General features: G+C 56.4%; 1 protein-coding gene across 3 annotated transcripts; it reads left to right on the top strand.

Moving 5' to 3' along the window:
* The first annotated feature begins 8 nt into the window (after positions 1–8).
* KLC4 (kinesin light chain 4) lies at positions 9–18,691 on the top strand. Of its 3 annotated transcripts, none has more exons than XM_055134398.1 (16): positions 10–148; positions 2,245–2,520; positions 4,905–5,135; positions 8,464–8,545; positions 9,048–9,258; positions 9,657–9,744; positions 11,812–11,913; positions 12,111–12,284; positions 12,860–12,959; positions 13,136–13,188; positions 13,376–13,446; positions 13,899–14,007; positions 16,460–16,600; positions 16,822–16,937; positions 17,485–17,548; positions 18,151–18,691. In XM_055134398.1, exons 2-16 carry the CDS (start codon positions 2,263–2,265, stop codon positions 18,196–18,198), a joined length of 1,848 nt encoding a protein of 615 aa, XP_054990373.1. In that variant the 5' UTR covers positions 10–148; positions 2,245–2,262; the 3' UTR covers positions 18,199–18,691. The 3 variants fall into 3 exon arrangements, with proteins under 3 accessions (XP_054990376.1, XP_054990373.1, XP_054990375.1); XM_055134400.1 differs by lacking the exon at positions 10–148 and adding an exon at positions 342–771; XM_055134401.1 differs by lacking the exon at positions 16,460–16,600 and having other exon boundaries at positions 9–148.
* The last annotated feature ends 191 nt before the right edge of the window (positions 18,692–18,882 follow it).

Here is an 18,882-nt window from a genome sequence, read left to right on the forward strand (position 1 = left end):
CAGCCAATCCTTCCGCGCCGCTCGCACCACGTGATGATCAGCAGACCACGCCCCCGAGAGCCGTCAAAACAATTGCCTCAGGCGGTAGCCATGATGGATTTAAAGGGGCAGTATCAGCCAGGGCGGCAGCCGGACGGACACACTGCAGGTGAGTCTCTGAAGTGCTTCCTGCGGCCCGGGCTTGCGGTCCCGTCGCCTCTGATTTCCGTGTCCGCGGACAGAGGCACAAAGCCGCTCTGACCGAGCGCACGGCCCTCGGGGCGGCCTGCAGTTAAACCCCGCCTCCCCCGGCCCGCAGACGGACCGACGGACTGCGCGCCCCGCCCCCCGCGCCGCCCGCTGCTCCGTGACCTCGGGGTCGCCGGGTCCGCAGTCTGGGTCGTCCGCGCGGGCCGTGCCGTGCGCCCCCTGCGCCCCCCCGGGACCCCGCGCCCCGTGACCCCGCGGCCGCGCGCGCCCTAAGGTGACTCCTGTCAGCGGTGACAGCCGGCGCCCGCGCGGCCACCGGGTCTCCCCGCCGCGCGGCCCGGCACGCCCCTCCCGCGCCCCGCAGGTCCAGTCGCGCCCGGCCCGGGGCCCGGAGCCGCGCCGGCCGCCTCCGGAGGCCTGTCGCTGGAGGGAGGCTGTTTGCCCAGGGTGGGGCTCCGTGCCAGGGCCGCTGGGTGGCGGGGCAGCGGCGAGCGCAGGGGGGGACGCTGGACTCCTGGACTTTGCGCAGAGCCGGCCGGGAGCGATTCTTCCGGGCTCCGTCCGGCCCGAGCGTGGTAGCTGGTAAGAGGCCTGGGGGCGCAGACGCGGCCCGGGTCGGGGGGGGGGGGGCGGGGAGGAAGACCGCCTGAGAGCTGGAACGGGTGGGTCCCAACGGGTGACGTTGCGCCGCGGTCTAAGAGCAGGGCCGAGCAGCCCTGGAGAGACGCGGGGGACTCACCTGCGTGGGCGATAGCGCCGGGAGATCTTGGGCCTTGGGGGAGAGTTGGGGCTGGGGTGGGGGTTACTGTGGGTCTTGCAATGAAAGTTTCTCCCCCTCCCCCCCACTCCGCTTTCTGCTGGGGCTGGAGGGGTGGAGGCGAGGGGGTGGAAATCGCACCCTGGTCTCATGGTCTCTTGCAGGCATGCGGGGTTTGCATTTGTACAGATAAGCCGTGTGCCCTGCCCTCCTATTTTCATCCCTTCGTACCTTCGCTCCTTTTCCTGGTTTAACTTTGAAACCTGTTCCATCCATATTTTTTTTCAATACCTCTGGCTACGTTCTGCCCATCTGCCGTCCACTTTAAGGTCTTAATCCTGTGCCTTTTGTGGCTCATCTTAAATAGTCTTTGTGTCCCTCACAGTGTGCACATCTGGGTTCCTTTTCCTCTTTCTGTTTTTTTGTTTGTTTGTTGTGGGGCCATCCTGGGCGATGCTCAGGGGTTACTCCTGGCTCTGCAGTCAGGAATTACTCCTGGCGGTGCTCCGGTGACTATATGGGGTGCCAGGGATCGAACCCAGTTTGACTGAGCTCAAGGCAAAAGCCCTACCTGCTGTGCTAAGTCACTCTGGCCCCTGGGTTTCTTTCTCTAACTCAGGTGCTCACTCCAGTTCCTTTTCTGTTCCATCCTTATATTCTGTGTTCCTTCTGGTTGCTCTTATTGTTACGAGGGCTGTGCTTATTATGGTGCTCAGGGCCTGGGGTCACTCCTGCTTATGTTCTGGTGGCCTTGCTGGGGGCCGCTCTATGCCTGGGACAAGCTCAGGGTCACAGGTGTACAAGGTGTGTGCTCTGAGTCACAGCCACACCACGGGTGGGTCTTGTCCCTAAGTTCTGAATCCCTCTGTTCTGCATCTCATCATCTTCCTTCTTTCAAGCCCATTCCTCTCCCTCACTCTTGGCCCCACTACCTTAGCTTTTGCTTTGTGTTGACTGCTCCCTACTTTTATTTATTTATAATTTGGGGAGGCCACACCCAGTTGTGCTCCGGGCTTACTCGTGGCTCTGGACTCAGGGATCACTCCTGGCAGGTGGGGTGCCCGGATCAAAGACAAATGCCTTACCCTCAGTTCTATCTCACCAGCACCCCCTCCCCCTACCCCCCACACTTACACACTTTCCTTTAATCAGCTCCTTTCCCCCTCTGGTCACTCACCAGTTATACCCCAGGGCCACCCACATTCTGTCCTTCCTACACTTAGGTCCCCATCACCCCCTGACCAGGGATCCTGTCTTTGCCATCTTGACCCCATCCGAGCTCTGTTGTTTCTCCCCAGTCCAGTTCCCCCATCAGGATGTCGGGCCTGGTGCTGGGGCAGCGGGATGAGGCTGTGGGCCACCGGCTCAGCCAGGAGGAGATCCTGGGAAGCACCCGGCTGGTGAGCCAAGGGCTGGAGGCGCTGCACAGTGAACACCAAGCAGTGCTTCAGAGCCTGTCCCAGACCATCGAGTGTCTGCAGCAAGGCGGCCATGAGGAAGGGCTGGTGCACGAGAAGGCTCGGCAGCTGCGCCGCTCCATGGAGAACATCGAGCTGGGGCTGAGCGAGGCCCAGGTGAGTGGGAGGGACAGAGTGCCCAGAGGCCCGCAGGAGGTGGAGGAGCCCTAGTCTCATTGGAAGCTTGGGGGACCCTGTCCCAGGTTCTTGCTGTTATTCATCTGGTGCATGCATGTTAAACCCCGCCCCCATGTGCCAGGCGTGTTCTGGGCACTCCAGGTACGACAGCCCAGAGGTCAAACACTTAGGCTGTCTTGGAGCTCACTTTTCAATTTTTTAATTTTTATTTGTTTGTTTTTGGGCCACACACCTGGCGATGCTCAGGGGTTACTCCTGGCTCTGCACTCAGAAATTACTCCTGGCAGTGCTCGGCAGACCATATGGGATGCCGGGAATCAAATGCGGGTTGTCTGCATGCAAAGCAATCGCCCTCCTACGATGATACCTGCTGTATCATCGCTCTGTCTCCTAGAGTTCACTTTTAGATGGGGGAGGCAGATAATATTTATTGAAGGGTCAGAAGGCTGCAGCTGGAGGTAAGGTGCTGACCTACATGCAGCCCACTCTAGATCAAATCCCTGAGCACAGAGCCAGGAATAGCTTCCCGCCCCCCCTGCCACATGGTGTCCCCCTCCCCGCCCCCCCAAAAGGAAGAAAAAGGAAGTGGGGGTAAGAGAGTATGGGGAGAGGATGAAGGGGTTTTTTTAATTTTTATTTTTGGGTTTTGGGCCACTCCCAGCAGTGCTTGGAGCTTACTCCTGACTCTGCACTCTGGGATCACTCCTGGCGGGGCTGAAGGAACCATAGAGGGTGCCAGAGATCTAACCCAGGTCAGCTGTGTGCAAGGCAAGCGCTGTACTCGATGTACTATCACTCCAGCCACAAGAGGATTTAGTTTTTGTTAAGGCCTCATAAGAAAGATGACTTGTGAGCAAAAAATCGAAGACAAAGGCATAAGTTGAATCAGATGGGAGAACATCTTAAGCAAAGCACAGAGCAAGTTTGAAGTCCTTGATCTGGAGCTCCGGTGGGGTCGGGATAGCTGCAGTAAAGAGAAAGGGGGAATAAAATGGAAAATTCCATTGAAGGAATTATGGGGTTGGATGGCATCATGCAGAACTCATAAGCACTTGCTTTTACTTTGAGTGAGATGAAAACTGTTAGACTGGGTCAAGCCTGAGGAATGATATGGTCAAACATCCCTTTAAAAGCATCATCTAGGGGCTGGAGAGGTAATAAAGAAGTAAGGCACTTGCCTTGCACATGGCTGATCCATGTTCGACCCCCAGGACCCTGCATGGTCCTCCAGATGCCCCCAGGAGTGGTCCCTGAGTACAGAGCCGGGAGTCAGCTCTGAGCACTGCCGGCTGTGGTCCAAAAACAATAAAAACAACATCAGTTCCTGACACCGTATGTGCTTGCTCAGGCTCACCAGAGTCACTCCTTAGCACTGTAAGGACTAGGAATAGTCCTGACCACTGCTAGGTGTGGTGCCAAGCCATGGCCGATGTTTTGAGAAGAGACTCTAAACCAGTGTTCCTCCACTGCAGATCCATCCACGATATTCCTAGGGGACCACAGGTGAACATTTTTTTCTGTGGGGGGGCAGCATAGAATAGGAAGAAGACAAGGTTGGGAGGGGAACACAATTGAGGGAAACGTTGCAAAGCACTAGTCAGAACTGTAGAATCTAAAGGAACGTGGGTGTACACAGGCGGCATTCCAGGGGGAGGCTCAGGGTAGAGTGTGTGCTTGGCTTGCATGCAGGAGGCCCTGGCTTCCACCCCTTGAAAAAAAAAATTTTGCAAATGTAACAAACAGGGCCCAGAGTGATAGTACAGTAGGTAAGGCATTTGCCTTGCATGCAGGCAATCTGGATTCAACCCCTGGTACCCCATGTGATCCCCTGAGCCCAGCAGTAGCGATCCCTGATCAGAGCCAGGAGTAAGCCCTGAGCGCTGCTGGGTGTGGCCCCCAAACCAAAAATCAAAACAAGCAAAGTACAACAAACAACCAGAAGTAAACAAAAGCGATAACAAACCCAGAGAATCAGGAAGATTGTTGTGTTCCCAGATGGAAACAGATAGCGCCCTGGCCGGCTAGGGGAGTGGCAGAGAATAAGGAGGAAAATTAGATTCAGGGCACATTTAGATTCATCTAGTCTGGGGGCTACACCTGGCTCTGTGTTCCAGGGTCACTCCTAATAGTTCTTAGGAAGGACACCATGCCAAGCTGGGGATTGAACCTGGGGCTTCTGCATGCGAAATCTGTGCTCAGCACTTGAGTGCTCTTTCTGGTCCTCACGCTGTCTGGGAGCCCTTGCTTCCCAGCCCCATCTCCCACCCCCACCAGTCTGCTCACTCCCTCCTGCTCTGCCCCGTGCTTCCCTGAAGCTTCCCATCCAGAGTCTGGTGCTCACCGATGTGCCTGCTGTCTCCCAGGTGATGCTGGCCTTAGCCAACCACCTGAGCACGGTGGAGTCTGAGAAGCAGAAGCTCCGGGCCCAGGTGCGGCGGCTGTGCCAGGAAAACCAGTGGCTGCGGGATGAGCTGGCGGGTACCCAGCAGAGACTCCAGCACAGTGAGCAGGCCGTGGCACAGCTGGAGGAGGAGAAGAAGCACCTGCAGTTCCTGGGGCAGCTGCGGCAGTACGATGAGGACGGGCACTCGGCGGTGAGCGCAGGGAGGCGCTGGGCGGGGTGGTGGGGCTGGGGTCGCAGCCGCTGGGCTGCACTGCAGACGCTTGGACACCAGGCTCCAGGCCCCGACCCCAGCTCCAGATGACTGCAAGGGGCAAGTGATAAACCCTCATCCCGTCAACATAGGGGGCTGCCCCAGTGGTGCTCAGGGGGCTTTCAGCTGGCATGCTGCTGGGGGAACTCCATGCTACCAGGATTGAACCCCCAAATTATTTAAGTTAGAAGACTTCACCTGATTGGAATGCCAAATTTCATTTTTACAGTAGACTCTCAGTAACTATGTCAACCTCATCTGACGTGACTTCAAAAGCAAGTATGCATTATCCATAGCTTATAAAATCAAAGTACTCATTTGGAGTAGGTGAATCTCTACCTTGATCTAACTTCTGTGTAATTCTACAAATATCATTTTCCCATAAATAGTATAAGCACCCTCTTAGGGCCATTACTTCATAAATCCATTAGTCATTTTGGATGTTGTCTTGTACAAAGTTAACAAAAATGTCTTCTAGCCAAGAAATAATCATTAAATATCTAAAGCTCTTTAATACTCGGGAGATTAGAAACCTTACGTAGAGCCTTGCCTAAAGTATAGACTCAAATTTTCATTTATTCAACTTGAATAAAAGTTTAAAACAAGGCGGGAGCAATAGTAAAGCAGTAGAGCATTTACCTTGCACATTGCCAACCTAGGTTCAATCACCGACATCCCATTTGGTCCCCCTGAGCACCTCCAGGAGTGATTCCTGAGTGCACAGCCACACAACCATGAGTAACCCCCGAACATCGCCAGCGTGACCTAAAAGACTTAAAAAAAAATAATAAAATAAAGTTTAAAATCAAGGCCTCATACACAAACAAAAAAGAACCCCAGGGGGCCGGAGTGATAGCACAGCGGGTAGGGCGTTTGCCTTGCACACAGCCGGCCCGGGTTCGATCCCCGGCATCCCATATGGTCCCCCAAGCACCGCCAGGAGTAATTCCTGAGTGCAAAGCCAGGAGTAACCCCTGAGCAGCGCTGGGTGTGACCCAAAAAGCAAAAAAAAAAAAAAAAAAAGAACCCCAGGGCTTCTGCATGCCTAGCATTCGTTCCAGGGTCAAAGAGATAGTGCTGCAGGTAAGCTCGTGCCTTACAGGAAGCTGATCCAGGATTGATCCCGGGGTCCCATGGGTGGTTCCCCAAGCTTTGCCAAGTGTGACTCCTAAGCATACAGCCAGGAAAGTCTAGATGTGATGCCCAGACAAACAAAACACAAATAAAAAACAAAACACAAGTAAAAACAAATAAAAACCCATGCACTCTAACTCTTTGTGCCATTTTGCTGGCTTCAGTCAACATTTAATTATATGACTCTAGGGATCCGGGAAACAGCTCAAATGCTTAGAGTATGTTCGTTGCATGCAGAGGGCCCAGGTTTGGTTCTCAGCTCCGCACGGCCCCCCAGCACCTTCAAGGTATGGCCCTGGTGGCTTTCTAAGACACCACTGGACTTGAGCAGCATCTCTGGGGCCAAGCACTGAGCCATTGGGGCTACACAGCTGGGCTGGGTGCCACCAAAAATGGTGCCGCTCACCTCTCTGAACATCGCTTGGGAGGTCCCTTCCCCAGACAACAAATTACAAACAAAAGACCATGAGGATAGGACCAGAGAGGACACAGGGTGCCTTGCCTCCTGCCCTGCCAACCTGGGTTTGACCCCCAGCGCCACATACGGTCTCCTGAGCTCCACCCGAAGTCACTTCTAGCCCTGAGTGTGGCTGGGTGTGGTCACATCCAGCCCCTGAAAGAAAACAAGACACAACACAAACAGAAAGCCACACACCTGTATGCCAGGTACCGGCCACTGCTCTGGGAGAAGGCAGAGTTCCTGCTCTCCCAGTTACAGGCCTGGGAGGGGGCGGGACAGATAAGCACCTGGATGATTTGAACCCCCAGCCCTAAATGCCATAATTAGGGGAACATACCCCAGTTGAGCAAGACCCTCCTAAGATTTACTCTCAAAATGAAGTTTAACTGAACAGCGCATGTCTATGTCTGGTACCTTAGGCAGTGTTTAGAAGATGTAGGAGAAATGTCAAGATTCAGTGAAAGACGGCCTAGAGAGACCAGTACAGGCGGCCAGGCACTTGCCTTGCGTACAACCCGGGTTCAAATTCTGGGATCACATATGGAGAGCACTACTGGGAGTGACCCCCGAGCACCGCTAGGTGTGGCCCCAAAAGCAAAGCAGAAGCAAGGGCCAGAGTGATAGTACAGTACAGTGACTGGGCACTGGCCTTGCACTCAGCGACCCGGGTCCCTGAGAGTGTTCCTGCCTTCTCAGCTTACAGTGGCGCTGTGGGGACAAGACTGACACATGGGAACACCCTGTGACAGCAGAAACAGCCAGTGCTTGGTGCCAGCTGAGTGGCTTTCAGTGTGGGAGGAATTCCAGGAAGATGGGCGGGGCCTGTGCCTGGCCTGAGAGAGGGTCAGAGAGGCCGTGGGTGCAGAGCCGGGGAGACGTAGGTGCATTTCCTTATTTGGACGGGTGAGGAGTTGGGATGGATTGTCATGGCCGAAGAAAGACCAGAGAAGGGGTGTCGCCCAGGAAAGTGGGGCGAATGGCTCAGGACGCCCTGGTGCAGCTGGGCAGGAGGGCTGGAGGTGTTTGTTGGCTGCTGTGCCCTACGGGGCGAAACGAATCTGCCCAGTGTGGGACTCGGTTAGACCCGAAGTCCAAGGTGACACTGGCCTGTGTCAGTCAGATGAGACACCATCGTCGCTCTCCTTCAGGAGACAGGACAGACGTGTAATCAGTGTAAACATAGGACTCTTGGCACAGGCTGTCATTACGAGAGCAGAGAGGAGAGCAGTGGAGGTTGGGCAGTAGGGTGGGGGGCTTAGGGTTGATGGACAGACAGACAAGACAGATGGACAGATGGATGGACGGAAGTACCACCGGCTAATGAAGGAAAAATCGGGAGCTATGGCCAGAGCATCACGTCTTTGTAAACTAGAGCTTGATCTTGAGGCTGATCTTAAGGGTCTTGTAAATGCCGCTTTTGGCGTTTGTTTTTTTCTACTTTTGGGGCCACACCAGCAATGCAAAGGGGTTACTCCCGGCTCTGCACTCAGGAATTACTCCTGGAGGTGCTTGGGGATCATATAGGATGCCAGGGATCAAACTTAGGTCAGCTGCATGCAAGGCAAACGCCCTCTCTGCTGGACTATCGCTTGGGCCCCCTTCTAAGTGCCACTTGTCGGTGATCACAATGAGGGGCGAGAGCTCAGAACCAACAACCCGTTTCTTCCCTTCCAGGATGAGAAGGAGGGTGAAGCCACCAAGGACTCCCTGGATGACCTGTTCCCCAACGAGGAGGAGGAAGACGCCAGCAATGGCCGTATGTCCACCCAAGGGGGGTTGAAGGGTGTAGTGGGAGGCGGCCCCCTCTCTTCAGGAAGGGGTTTCCTGCCTCCTCAGGAGGTAGGGAATGGGGCAAACTGGTGTTCGGGGTTTTCTGAGCCCCTCCATTTACCAAGGGCCAGGCACTCTGCAGGGGGAGGGAGCGGGAGAGGGGTCTCGGGTTGTGACTGTGGGAGACTGTCCCAGGGACGGAAGTGAGTTAAGGGAAAGAACCAGATCTTTATCTTTGTTCCCTTGGCACTGCCCCTGGGTTTTGCCCGGTGAGTGAATGCATGTTGAGTGAGTGAACGGACTTGAATGAAGGTGGGCCTAAGCGTCTGGGAATGGACAACAGAATAGCCGTTGAGATAGGCTTCAAGTGGGAGCCAGCACAGGGCAGGCCTGGGCAGGACTCACGCTCCATGGCAGGTGGGGAGGCTGGACTGGACGGCAGGGAGTGGCCGTCAGGTGGCTCCTGTTCTTTCTCTGGGCCGGGCTAGTGTCTCGAGGCCAGGGCAGCCAGCCCAGCGGCTATGAGATCCCGGCGCGGTTGCGGACCCTGCACAACCTGGTGATCCAGTACGCGGCCCAGGGGCGCTATGAGGTGGCTGTGCCACTGTGCAAGCAGGCGCTGGAGGACCTGGAGCGCACGTCAGGCCGTGGCCACCCTGACGTGGCCACCATGCTCAACATCCTCGCTCTGGTGTATCGGTGAGTGCCGCCTGCATCTCTCTGCGGGTCTCTGGGGATGCCCCGCCAGGGCGCTTTCTCGCTCTTCCTAACCGGAGTCTTAGCCTCAGAATATCCAGCCAGTGTTTCCTCTGCCAGTCTCTCCCTCCCCTCTGTCTCCTGGGATAAAGCCAGACCCGCCAAACAGTGCTCTCGCACTCAGCCCCCACCCCGTTCCATGGCTTTCACCTGTGACTGTGACTCTCCTAGGGCCTGGGGGCTTTGCGTCTGGAGGTGTGTGTGTTGGCCACTCTGTGCTCACCCCATCCTTTTGTCTCCTCCTGAGAGTCTCCCCAGCCCTAACTGTGCCTCAGTCCTTCCACAAGCTGTGGCGTGGGGGATGGAGTTTCGGGTAACCTCTGCTCATTTCTGTCTTCCAGGGATCAGAATAAGTATAAGGAAGCTGCCCACCTGCTGAATGACGCGCTCAGCATTCGGGAGAGCACTCTGGGCCGCGACCACCCTGCCGTGAGTCCTCTTCGCCCTGCTTCTCCGGGACACTTTCTTCTTTTTTTGCCACACCTGGTGGTGCTCGGAAACTCCTCTGGCCTGGTGCTGGGGTCCAAACAGTGGCAGGGATAGAACCCAGGGCTCCCACATGCAAAGTGTGTACTCCAGTCCTCCGAGCCCTCTCCCCAGCCGTCCTGCACTTTTAATTTCCCATAACTTGTCCCTCTACTGGCCTCAGCCCACCCACTTTGCACTAGAAGGAGCCCCACTCCCTCCTTCCAGGAGTTCTAAGCCGAGTGGTTTTCAGTCAAATGAGATCCAATGCCTTTTTTTTAGTAAATATCTTCCTAAAATTTAGTTCCCAGGACATGTAGTCTATACATATAATTTCAAAAAAATGTTGAGTGTCCTATTAGTATAAATTTAAAAATTAAGGGTATCACTTGTAGTAAAATAGCATGCGTATTACATTAAAATAAAAACACAGGGTTAGAGTGATAGTATAGCAGGGAGCGTGCTTGCCTTGCATATGGCCAACCTGGGTTCAATCCACAACACCACATATGATCCCGAGTCCAGCTAGAAGTGATCTCTGAGCAGAGCCAGGAGTAAACCCTGAGCCATCACAAAGTGTGGCCCAGAAAACAAAAGTCAGGAAGAAAAAGAAGCACTAGAGGCCAGGGATGTGGCTGACACAGAAGAAGAGCATGTTGCCTCACTGTAGATGGATTCCATCTCTAGGACAACCACAAGAAAAAATAGTGCTAGAAAATGACAGATTAGGTGTAAGACTGATTTCTGGAGGCTGGAGCAATAGTATGATGGGTAGGACCTTGCAAGTGGCAGACCCTGGTTCGCGCCCCACACCCCACATATGATTCCCTGAGCACCACCAAGAGCAATTCCTGAGTGCAGAGCCAGAAGTAATCCCTGAGCATCACTAGGTGTGACCCAGAAGCCAATTAAACAAAAAAAGACCTATTATCCAGTGTTAGATAAACAGGGACAGATTCCATGTCTTTGTGTCTGGATGTGGGCAATACAGGGTATCTAATTTTAGGGACAGTATACTATAAACTGTTCAAGTGGACAGAGGGAGAATTAAAATTTTCTTTTTATAAATAAGCTGACTGAAAATTGTGCCCTGTGTTTGGACGTGTGATACGCAGGGATGATGTTTCTTAGAAAGCATGGTTAGGGCTGGAGTGATAGCACAGCGGGTAGGGCATTTGCCTTGCACACAACCGACTCGGGTTCGAATCCCAGCATCCCATATGGTCCCCTGAGCACTGCCAGGGGTGATTCCTGAGTGCAGAGCCAGGAGTGACCCCTGTGCATCACCGGGTGTGACCCAAAAAGCAAAAAAAAAAAAAAAAAAAAGCATGGTTCTTAGCACCATCTTAGCACAGCTTTGCCTATGGGGGCCCAGATTGGGACCCCAGTAACGTGTATGGTCCCTTGAGCCCCACCAGGAGCCTCTCCCAAGCACAGAGCCAGAAGGAGCCCCCACACTGCATATTTTGGTTTGGTGTCCCCCAAACCAAAATATAGAAATAAAATTCCAGACGCAATATCCTGCCGCAAGCTGTAACTTATATTCAACGTTTGAGTGTTTGACAGAACCGTCAAAATTAGCAGAGGTGGGGCTGGAGCAGCAGTACAGCAGCAGGGAGGGCGCTTGCCTTGCGTGTGACCAATCCAAGTTTGATCCCCAACATCCCATAAGGTCCCCTGAGCACTGCCAGGAGTAAGCCTGGAGCATCGTGGCCCCAACACTCCCCCCTGCCCCAAATAGCAGAGGTGTTCCATATGCAGAGACCACGTTCTCCCCTAAAAGTAGTAGTGCCCCCAGTCTTTTGAGGGCCACCCACACAAAACCAAACTCTCAGCCTTCCAGGGACAGTTCAACATCCCCTAGAGGGCGCCATCACCACCTTCCACCCAGAGTCTCCAGTTCATGACTCTGGCTGGCCGTCAGAGCCCACTTCCCTGGGCCTTGGTGGGGGCCGCGTGGGGACCATCAGCCTCTCCAGGGCCTTTGCAGCCAGCCTCACCTGCGCCTGATGGGGCGGGCCTGTCTTCCAGGTGGCTGCCACACTGAACAATCTCGCCGTGCTCTATGGCAAGAGGGGCAAGTACAAGGAGGCCGAGCCGCTGTGCCAGCGGGCACTGGAGATTCGAGAGAAGGTGCCCACCCCTGCTTCCCCTCCTCGGGCGTCTCCAGTCAGCCTCATCCCTCACCCCCCCATCCCTGCCGCCTTGTTTCCACCCCACAGTCCCTGTCTCCTGGGCCCGCGTGAGCGTGAGTGGTGAGCAGGCACCTGCCAGCCTGGCCGCAGGCACCCGTGGGCACAGGCCCCTGGCATGCCTCTGCTCCCCTGCAGGTGCTGGGCGCCGACCATCCCGATGTAGCGAAGCAGCTGAACAACCTCGCCCTGCTGTGCCAGAACCAGGGCAAGTACGAGGCCGTGGAGCGCTACTATCAGAGGGCGCTGGCCATCTACGAGGGCCAGCTGGGGCTGGACAACCCCAATGTGGCCCGCACGAAGAACAACCTGGTAAGGAGTGGGGGCAAAGCGGGCGGGGTGGGGAGGTGTGGTCAGTGGCCCCAGCCAAACCACCCCCCTGTGGCCCTCACCTCCATCCCAGGGCCCCCTCTGCGGGAACGGAGAGCGTCTGTCGCCTCTGGGGAGCAGACTAGAGTACTCTTGACCCAGATCTACAAGGAGGGGGGACACGGAGAGATAGGACAGTGGGTCTGGAGCTTGTCTTGCATGTGGCGGGCCTGACTCAATGCCCGGTACCACATACTATAGTCCCCCAGCCCCACAAGTGAGCACCTCCTTGGTGTGGCCCCCCAAAAAACAAAAGTAGAAAAGGAAGTGAGAGGAGGGTCTCTTAGGGAAGTTAGACCAAGAAGGGCAGGAGAAATAGCACGGGGTGGGGGCAAGACCCTTGCGGTGGCCAGCCCCAGTTCAGTCCTCAGCATTATGAGGTCCCCTGGCCCCGGAGCATAGATCACCGCCAGGGGTGACCAGATGAGAAAGATACTGAAGAAGTAGGAATCCCTGCGGCTGGCTGAGACCTTGTCTTCTGACCTGCGCCCTTTTCTTGCCGTCCCCTTCTGCCCCAGGCGTCCTGTTACCTGAAGCAGGGCAAGTACGCTGAGGCCGAGATGCTCTACAAAGAGATCCTGACCCGAGCCCACGTGCAGGAGTTTGGATCTGTGGATGGTGAGGGCCGAGGCCCGGGCGGGCGGGGCAGCAGGAGGGCGAGACTCGCAGACCCAGGGGAGGCCAAGCCCCTCAGCCCAGTCCCGTCACCTCTGTGTCCTGCCCCCACGCTGTGTCCAGCTCCTCGTTCTCAGACCTGACTGCCCATCCCCTCTGTGTCCCCTTGTCGTCCCCAGATGACCACAAGCCCATCTGGATGCATGCGGAGGAGCGGGAAGAAATGAGCAAAGTGAGCAGGGCACCAGCCTGGGTCACCGGGTGCTGGGGCACCCAGGGCTTCCGCCCGACTCCTCCCTTCCCCTCCCCCAACGTGCATGCTGACTTCCCCAGTCCAGCTGCACCTTCTGCCCTGCCAGCCTGTGCCTCGACATCACTGGCCCTTTCGTGTCTGGCTTCCCCTCCCTGTCCTCCCGCAGGGCCGGCACCGAGAGGCTGGCACCCCCTATGCTGAGTATGGAGGCTGGTACAAGGCCTGCAAAGTGAGCAGGTGAGCGCCCCCCCGATATGTCCTCCACGCACACTCAGATTTCAGCCCCCTGAGGATTCCACCCACCATCCCTGTGGCCTCTCTCTCGCCTCTTTCTTTTCTTTTTTCTTTTTTTTTTTGGCTTTTTGGGTCACACCCAGCAATGCACGGGGGTTACTCCTGGCTCTGCACTCAGGAATTACCCCTGGCACTGCTCGGGGAACCATATGGGATGCTGGGGATTGAACCCGGGTCAGCCACGTGGAAGGCAAATTCCCTACCCACTGTGCTATCTCTCTGGCCCCGACTCACCTGTTTCTTTTCTGTTTAATTTGTTTCTGGACCATACCTGGTAGCAATGCCCAGGGGGTACTCCTGGCGGTGCTCCTGGGGTGCCAGGGCTGGCACGGGTCAGCCGTGTGCAGGACAAACACCCGTTTCTTGCCTGAGCTTCCTGCTCTCACCCTCCGCAGCCCCACAGTGAACACCACACTGAGGAACCTGGGAGCTCTGTACCGGCGCCAGGGCAAGCTGGAGGCTGCCGAGACCCTGGAGGAGTGCGCCCTGCGCTCCCGGAAACAGGTCAGCATCCAGCGCAGAGGGATGGTAACCCCCTGGTAGCCTGGGCCAGGGGAACCACGGGGATGTCTGAGTCTCCAAAGAACAATTGGAGCGACTCGGAGGGAACAGGGAGCGGAAGGTGAGACCCTCTTGTGCTGGTTGCTTCTGGACCACACCCGGCAGTGCTCGTTGCTGTTCCAGGCTACGCAAAGCTTGTGTTCCAGTCCTTAGAGCTGGCTCTCTGGCCCTCCTCAGGCGGTGGTTTGTTTTGTTTTGGGGACACACTTGGATGTGCTCAGAGATCACTCCTGTTGGTGCTTGAGGGACAACAGGGGTGCTGAGGGTTGAATCTGTGTTGGCCTCATGGAGGCAAGCACACTACTCACTGTACATTTCTCTGGCCCTGCAGTTTTATTTTTATTTTATTATTATTGTGGTAGGGGCACACGTGGCTATGCTCAGGGCTTACTCCTGGCTCTGTGCTCAGGGATCATTCCTGGTGGCCTTGGAGGTCATGTGCAGTGCCAGGAGCAAACCTAGGTTGGCTATTTGCAAGGCAGGCGCCATACTGGCTATACTATCATTCTAGCCCCCCTGTAGTTTTTTTTTTTTTTGGGGGGGGGTCACACTTGGTGATGCGCAGGGGTTACTCCTGGCTTTGCACTCAGGAATTACTCCTGGTAGTGCTCGGGGGACCATGTGGAATGCTGGGAACCGAACCCGGGTCGGCTGCGTACAAGGCAAATGCCCTACTCGCTGTACTGTCACTCCAGGCATTACCCCTGGCAGTGCTCAGGGGACCATATGGGAAGCTGGGAATCAAACCCGGGTCAGCCGCATGCAAGGCCTACCCCTGTGCTATCATTCTAGCCCCCTGCCCTGTACTTTTAAATTACATTTTACCCCTGCCCACCTTTTGTGGGGACTTATGGGGATGCTTGTCTTTTGAACAGGATCTCAAGTTCAAGGTTCAGTTCACTTAATGGGACTCTGGAGGCCACAACCAGTGATGCTCAGGGTTTACTCCTGGCTCTGCACTCAGGATTCACTTCTGGTGGGGCTCAGGGGACCATATGGGATACTTAAAATTCAACTCGGGTCGGCTACATGCACTGCAAATGCCCTTCCTGCTGTACTGTCACTGCAGCCCCACTAAATGAGATTCTTCGGTTGTTTGTTTTGGGGCCAGCAGAACTCAGGCTACTTCCTGGCTCTGCTCTGGAGTGACCCCTGGCAGTGTTAGGAATTCGAAACTTGGATCTTCAGGATGCAGAGCAGCACTGTAATCCCTGTACTATCTCTCTGGCCCCTAAGTGGGACTCTTAAAAGGAAAGTGTTGGGCCGGAGTGATAGTATAGTGGGTAGGAGGTTTGCCTGGCATGTGGCCGACTCAGGTTCGATCCCTGGCATCCCAGATGATCCCCCAAACCCTGCCAGAGTGATTCAGAGTGCAGAGCCAGGAGCAACCCCTGAGCATCACTGGGTGTGACCCAAAAAAACAAAAAATAGGAAAGTGTTCTTTTTTTTGGGGGGTGCATACTTGGTGATGCTCAGGGGTTACTCCTGGCTCTGCACTCAGTATTACTCCTGGTGGTGCTTGAGGGACCATATGGGTTGCCGGGAATGGAATCCGGGCCAGCCAGGTGTGCAAAGCAAACGCCTTCCCCATTGTCCTATCGCTCTGGCCCTAAAGTGTTGTCCCTTCTCAGACTGCCTTTGGTGACTCTCCTGGGGAGAAGCGTGAGTGATGAGTGATAGGGTCTTAGACTGCTACTCTTTTTTTTTTTTTTTTTTTTTTGCTTTTTGGGTCAGACCCGGCGATGCTCAGGGGTTACTCCTGGCTCATGCACTCAGGAATTACTCCTGGCGGTGCTCGGGGACCATATGGGATGCTGGGAATCTGGGAGGAATTGAACCCAGATTGGTCGCGTGCAAGGCAAATGTCCTACCCGCTGTGCTATCGCTCCAGCCCCCAGATTGCTACACTTGACCCCCTAGTGATTCACAGAACCGATTCAGTGTGGGCTGTGACTTAGAGAGAAATATGCCTTGATGAGGATCAATCTACAGAACCCAGCTTCCCGGGAAGGGGGGGGCATTGGCATGGGGAGGACATTCTCCTGGTTGCAGCCGTGGAGTGTGTGGTGTCACAATGTTGTATGCGTGAAGTGCCACCAGTAACAGTAGTATAAGTCACGGTGCCTAAAATGACATCAAGGGCTGGGCATGTGGCATGTGGGAGGCCCTGAGACCACTCCCCCAAACTGCCTGACCCCCCGAGCGCTGCTGGCGGTGGCCCCTGTAACAGTCCTCTCCAGGTACGTAGTCTGGAAAGCACTGCTTGTGGAGAAGGTGAGTATTGTTCTAACGGGTGTGTCCTGGGAAGTTCCTGGGAAACCTCTCTGGCTGTGCTGGTGGAGCCCTGCGGCGTGAGTTAGGGAGTGGGCGGCCAGCATCTCCCTTTCCCTTCCAGGGCACTGACCCTATCAGCCAGACCAAGGTGGCCGAGCTGCTCGGGGAGGGGGACGGTGCACGGGCTTCCCAGGAGGGCCCAGTGGGCAGCGTGAAATTCGAGAGAGGGGAGGACGCCTCTGTGGCTGTGGAGTGGTCAGGGGTAAGTCGGGTCCTCGCCCCTGGATCTCTCCTGCGTCCTTCCTGCGGCTGCCGAGAGACTCTGAGACTGTCCGCGCAGCACCAGGGGCTGTGCTGGCCGCGCTCGCCTCGGAGTCCACGTCTCAGGGTCTCTCTGAGAGCCAGGCTTGCCGGTGGGAGGGGCTGCCTGCCGGAGAGGCTGCGCGGCTGCGGCAGCCCCCTCAGCCTCTGTCCCCACCCCAGGACGGCAGCGGGACCCTGCAGAGGAGCGGCTCTCTGGGCAGGATCCGGGATGTGCTGCGCAGAAGCAGTGAGCTCCTGGTCAGGAAGCTCCAGGGCGCCGAGCCGAGGCCCTCCAGGTACCCAGGGACGGGCACGCGGCCCAGGAGGCAAGCAGGAGCCCGGGACCCCGTCACAGGGCAGTGTCCTGGGGGAGAGCCGGAGGTGGCCAACGGGATAGGCAGAGTGAGGGAACCCGGGAACAACCCAGGGAGGGGAAAGGCCCCCGAGGAGATTCTAGTTATTAGTGTGTGTGGGTGTGTATGTATGTGTGGTTATTGGGGTTGTGTGGATATTTTGAACGCACGCGCGCGTGTGTGTGACCCTTGGGGGTGTGGTTATTGAGGTTGTGTGTATGGTTACTGGGGAGGTGTATGTCTAATAGTTATTTGGTGTGTATGTGATTATTGGTGTGTGTGTGTGTGGATATTGGGGTGTCTGTGGGGGGTTGTTGGTGTGTCTGTGTGTTGTGACTGGCAGGGGATGAGGTGGGATGTACATCCCTGTGTAGGGTGTTTGCATGGTGGGGAGGGTGTAATTTGATTTTGCGTGGTGGGGTGCAGCCTACAGCCTTGGGGCCACTCAAGGGGAAGAAAGACACCTCAGCTCTTTGTTTCTCCACTGCAGCAGCAACATGAAGCGGGCAGCCTCCCTCAATTACCTGAACCAGCCCAATGCAGCACCCCTGCAGGTGAGCAAGGAGCCGCCAGGGAGAGCCCAGCGGGCTCGAGAAGGGGCCCCTGGGGGCAGAGCCCGGCAGGGGAACTGGCCTCAGACACGCAGCAGGGGTTACAGCGGAGGGCACTTAGGAAGGGCTGCAGTCAATGGAGAACATCAGAGAGGAGCAGGAAGTGATGCTCAGAGGCGAAGTGGCTCCGTGGAGCATATGTTCAGCGGGTGTGGTGCCCGAGCTGCGTCCCCAGGGAGACCCCAAATAAGGAATGGGTGCTTCCGGAGCTCCGGGCAGACTGCCCTTCCTCCCCTGGGGGATCGGGCAGGGGGAAGTGAGGGGCCCGCATTAAACCCAGCCTCACGTTGGGGGGGGAGATGGCCACGGATAACCAGCGCTGTCCAAGCCCGTGCCAGTGTTACGGGTCTCTTCCAGGTACCCTGTCCACCCGATTAGCCTTCTGGAAAGTCCTAGTGGAGGCGAAGACGAGCCCTGGTTTGGGCTTGAGGTTACGGCCCTGACCCAAGGCCCCAAGAGGGACTGGCGCAGTGCGGTGGCCGGCTGCAGGGCAGGGGCGAGGGGGGCTGAGGCCCGGGTTGATGGGGTGGTGTTGTCTGTTTCAGGTCTCCCGAGGCCTCAGTGCCAGCACCATGGACCTCTCGAGCAGCTGACATTGAACTCTCCCTGCAGGGATGGGTGGGGGTCCCCCACAGCCCGAACAGCACCCCTGCTCTGCTCCTCCTGCCCCAAGACAGCCATGATTGAGCCCTGACCACTGCTGCCCCAGGGGGCTCTCTCTTCAGGAATTTCCCTCAGAAAGGACCTTGGGTCCTCTCCCCACCCCGTGGTCCTAGAGCAGCGTTTCCCAGCCAGGGCAGCCCCCCGGGAATCACAGGTGAAAACTGTGTCAAGTGGGGAGGCTATGACGAAGTGAGACTGGGGGCACCCCCGGCAGGGTGGGGGGCAGAGGAAGGGCCTGAGGTGGGACTCAGGTGGAGAAAGGCTGCCGGAGAGCAGCTATGAGGCCCAGGGCAGGCGAGAAGCAGCTTTGCACCTCAGAGAAGCGGCCGGGTCTGTGCCTTTGAGGCAGAGGGCACGGCCAGCTGCCTCACCTCAGGTCCGCATATTTCACTTTTCTTAAATAAAAGAATCAGGTAACCAGTCTGCCATTGGAGTTGCCAGTTGTCTCTGAGGAGGGCTGGAGGAGGGGGCCTTGGTGAGGGAGGGGGCAGTGAGGGGGTGCTGATTCTTGGGCTCCTCCCCACTTCCTGGGCTGGTCTGCACCCTCTCCAGCAGAGAGGAGAGGAGGCATGGGGGGGCGGGGGAGGAGGCCCCGCAGCCCGAGGAGAAGGTGC

This window comes from Sorex araneus, chromosome 4 (genome assembly GCF_027595985.1).
Source record: "Sorex araneus isolate mSorAra2 chromosome 4, mSorAra2.pri, whole genome shotgun sequence".
Lineage (NCBI taxonomy): Eukaryota > Metazoa > Chordata > Mammalia > Eulipotyphla > Soricidae > Sorex > Sorex araneus.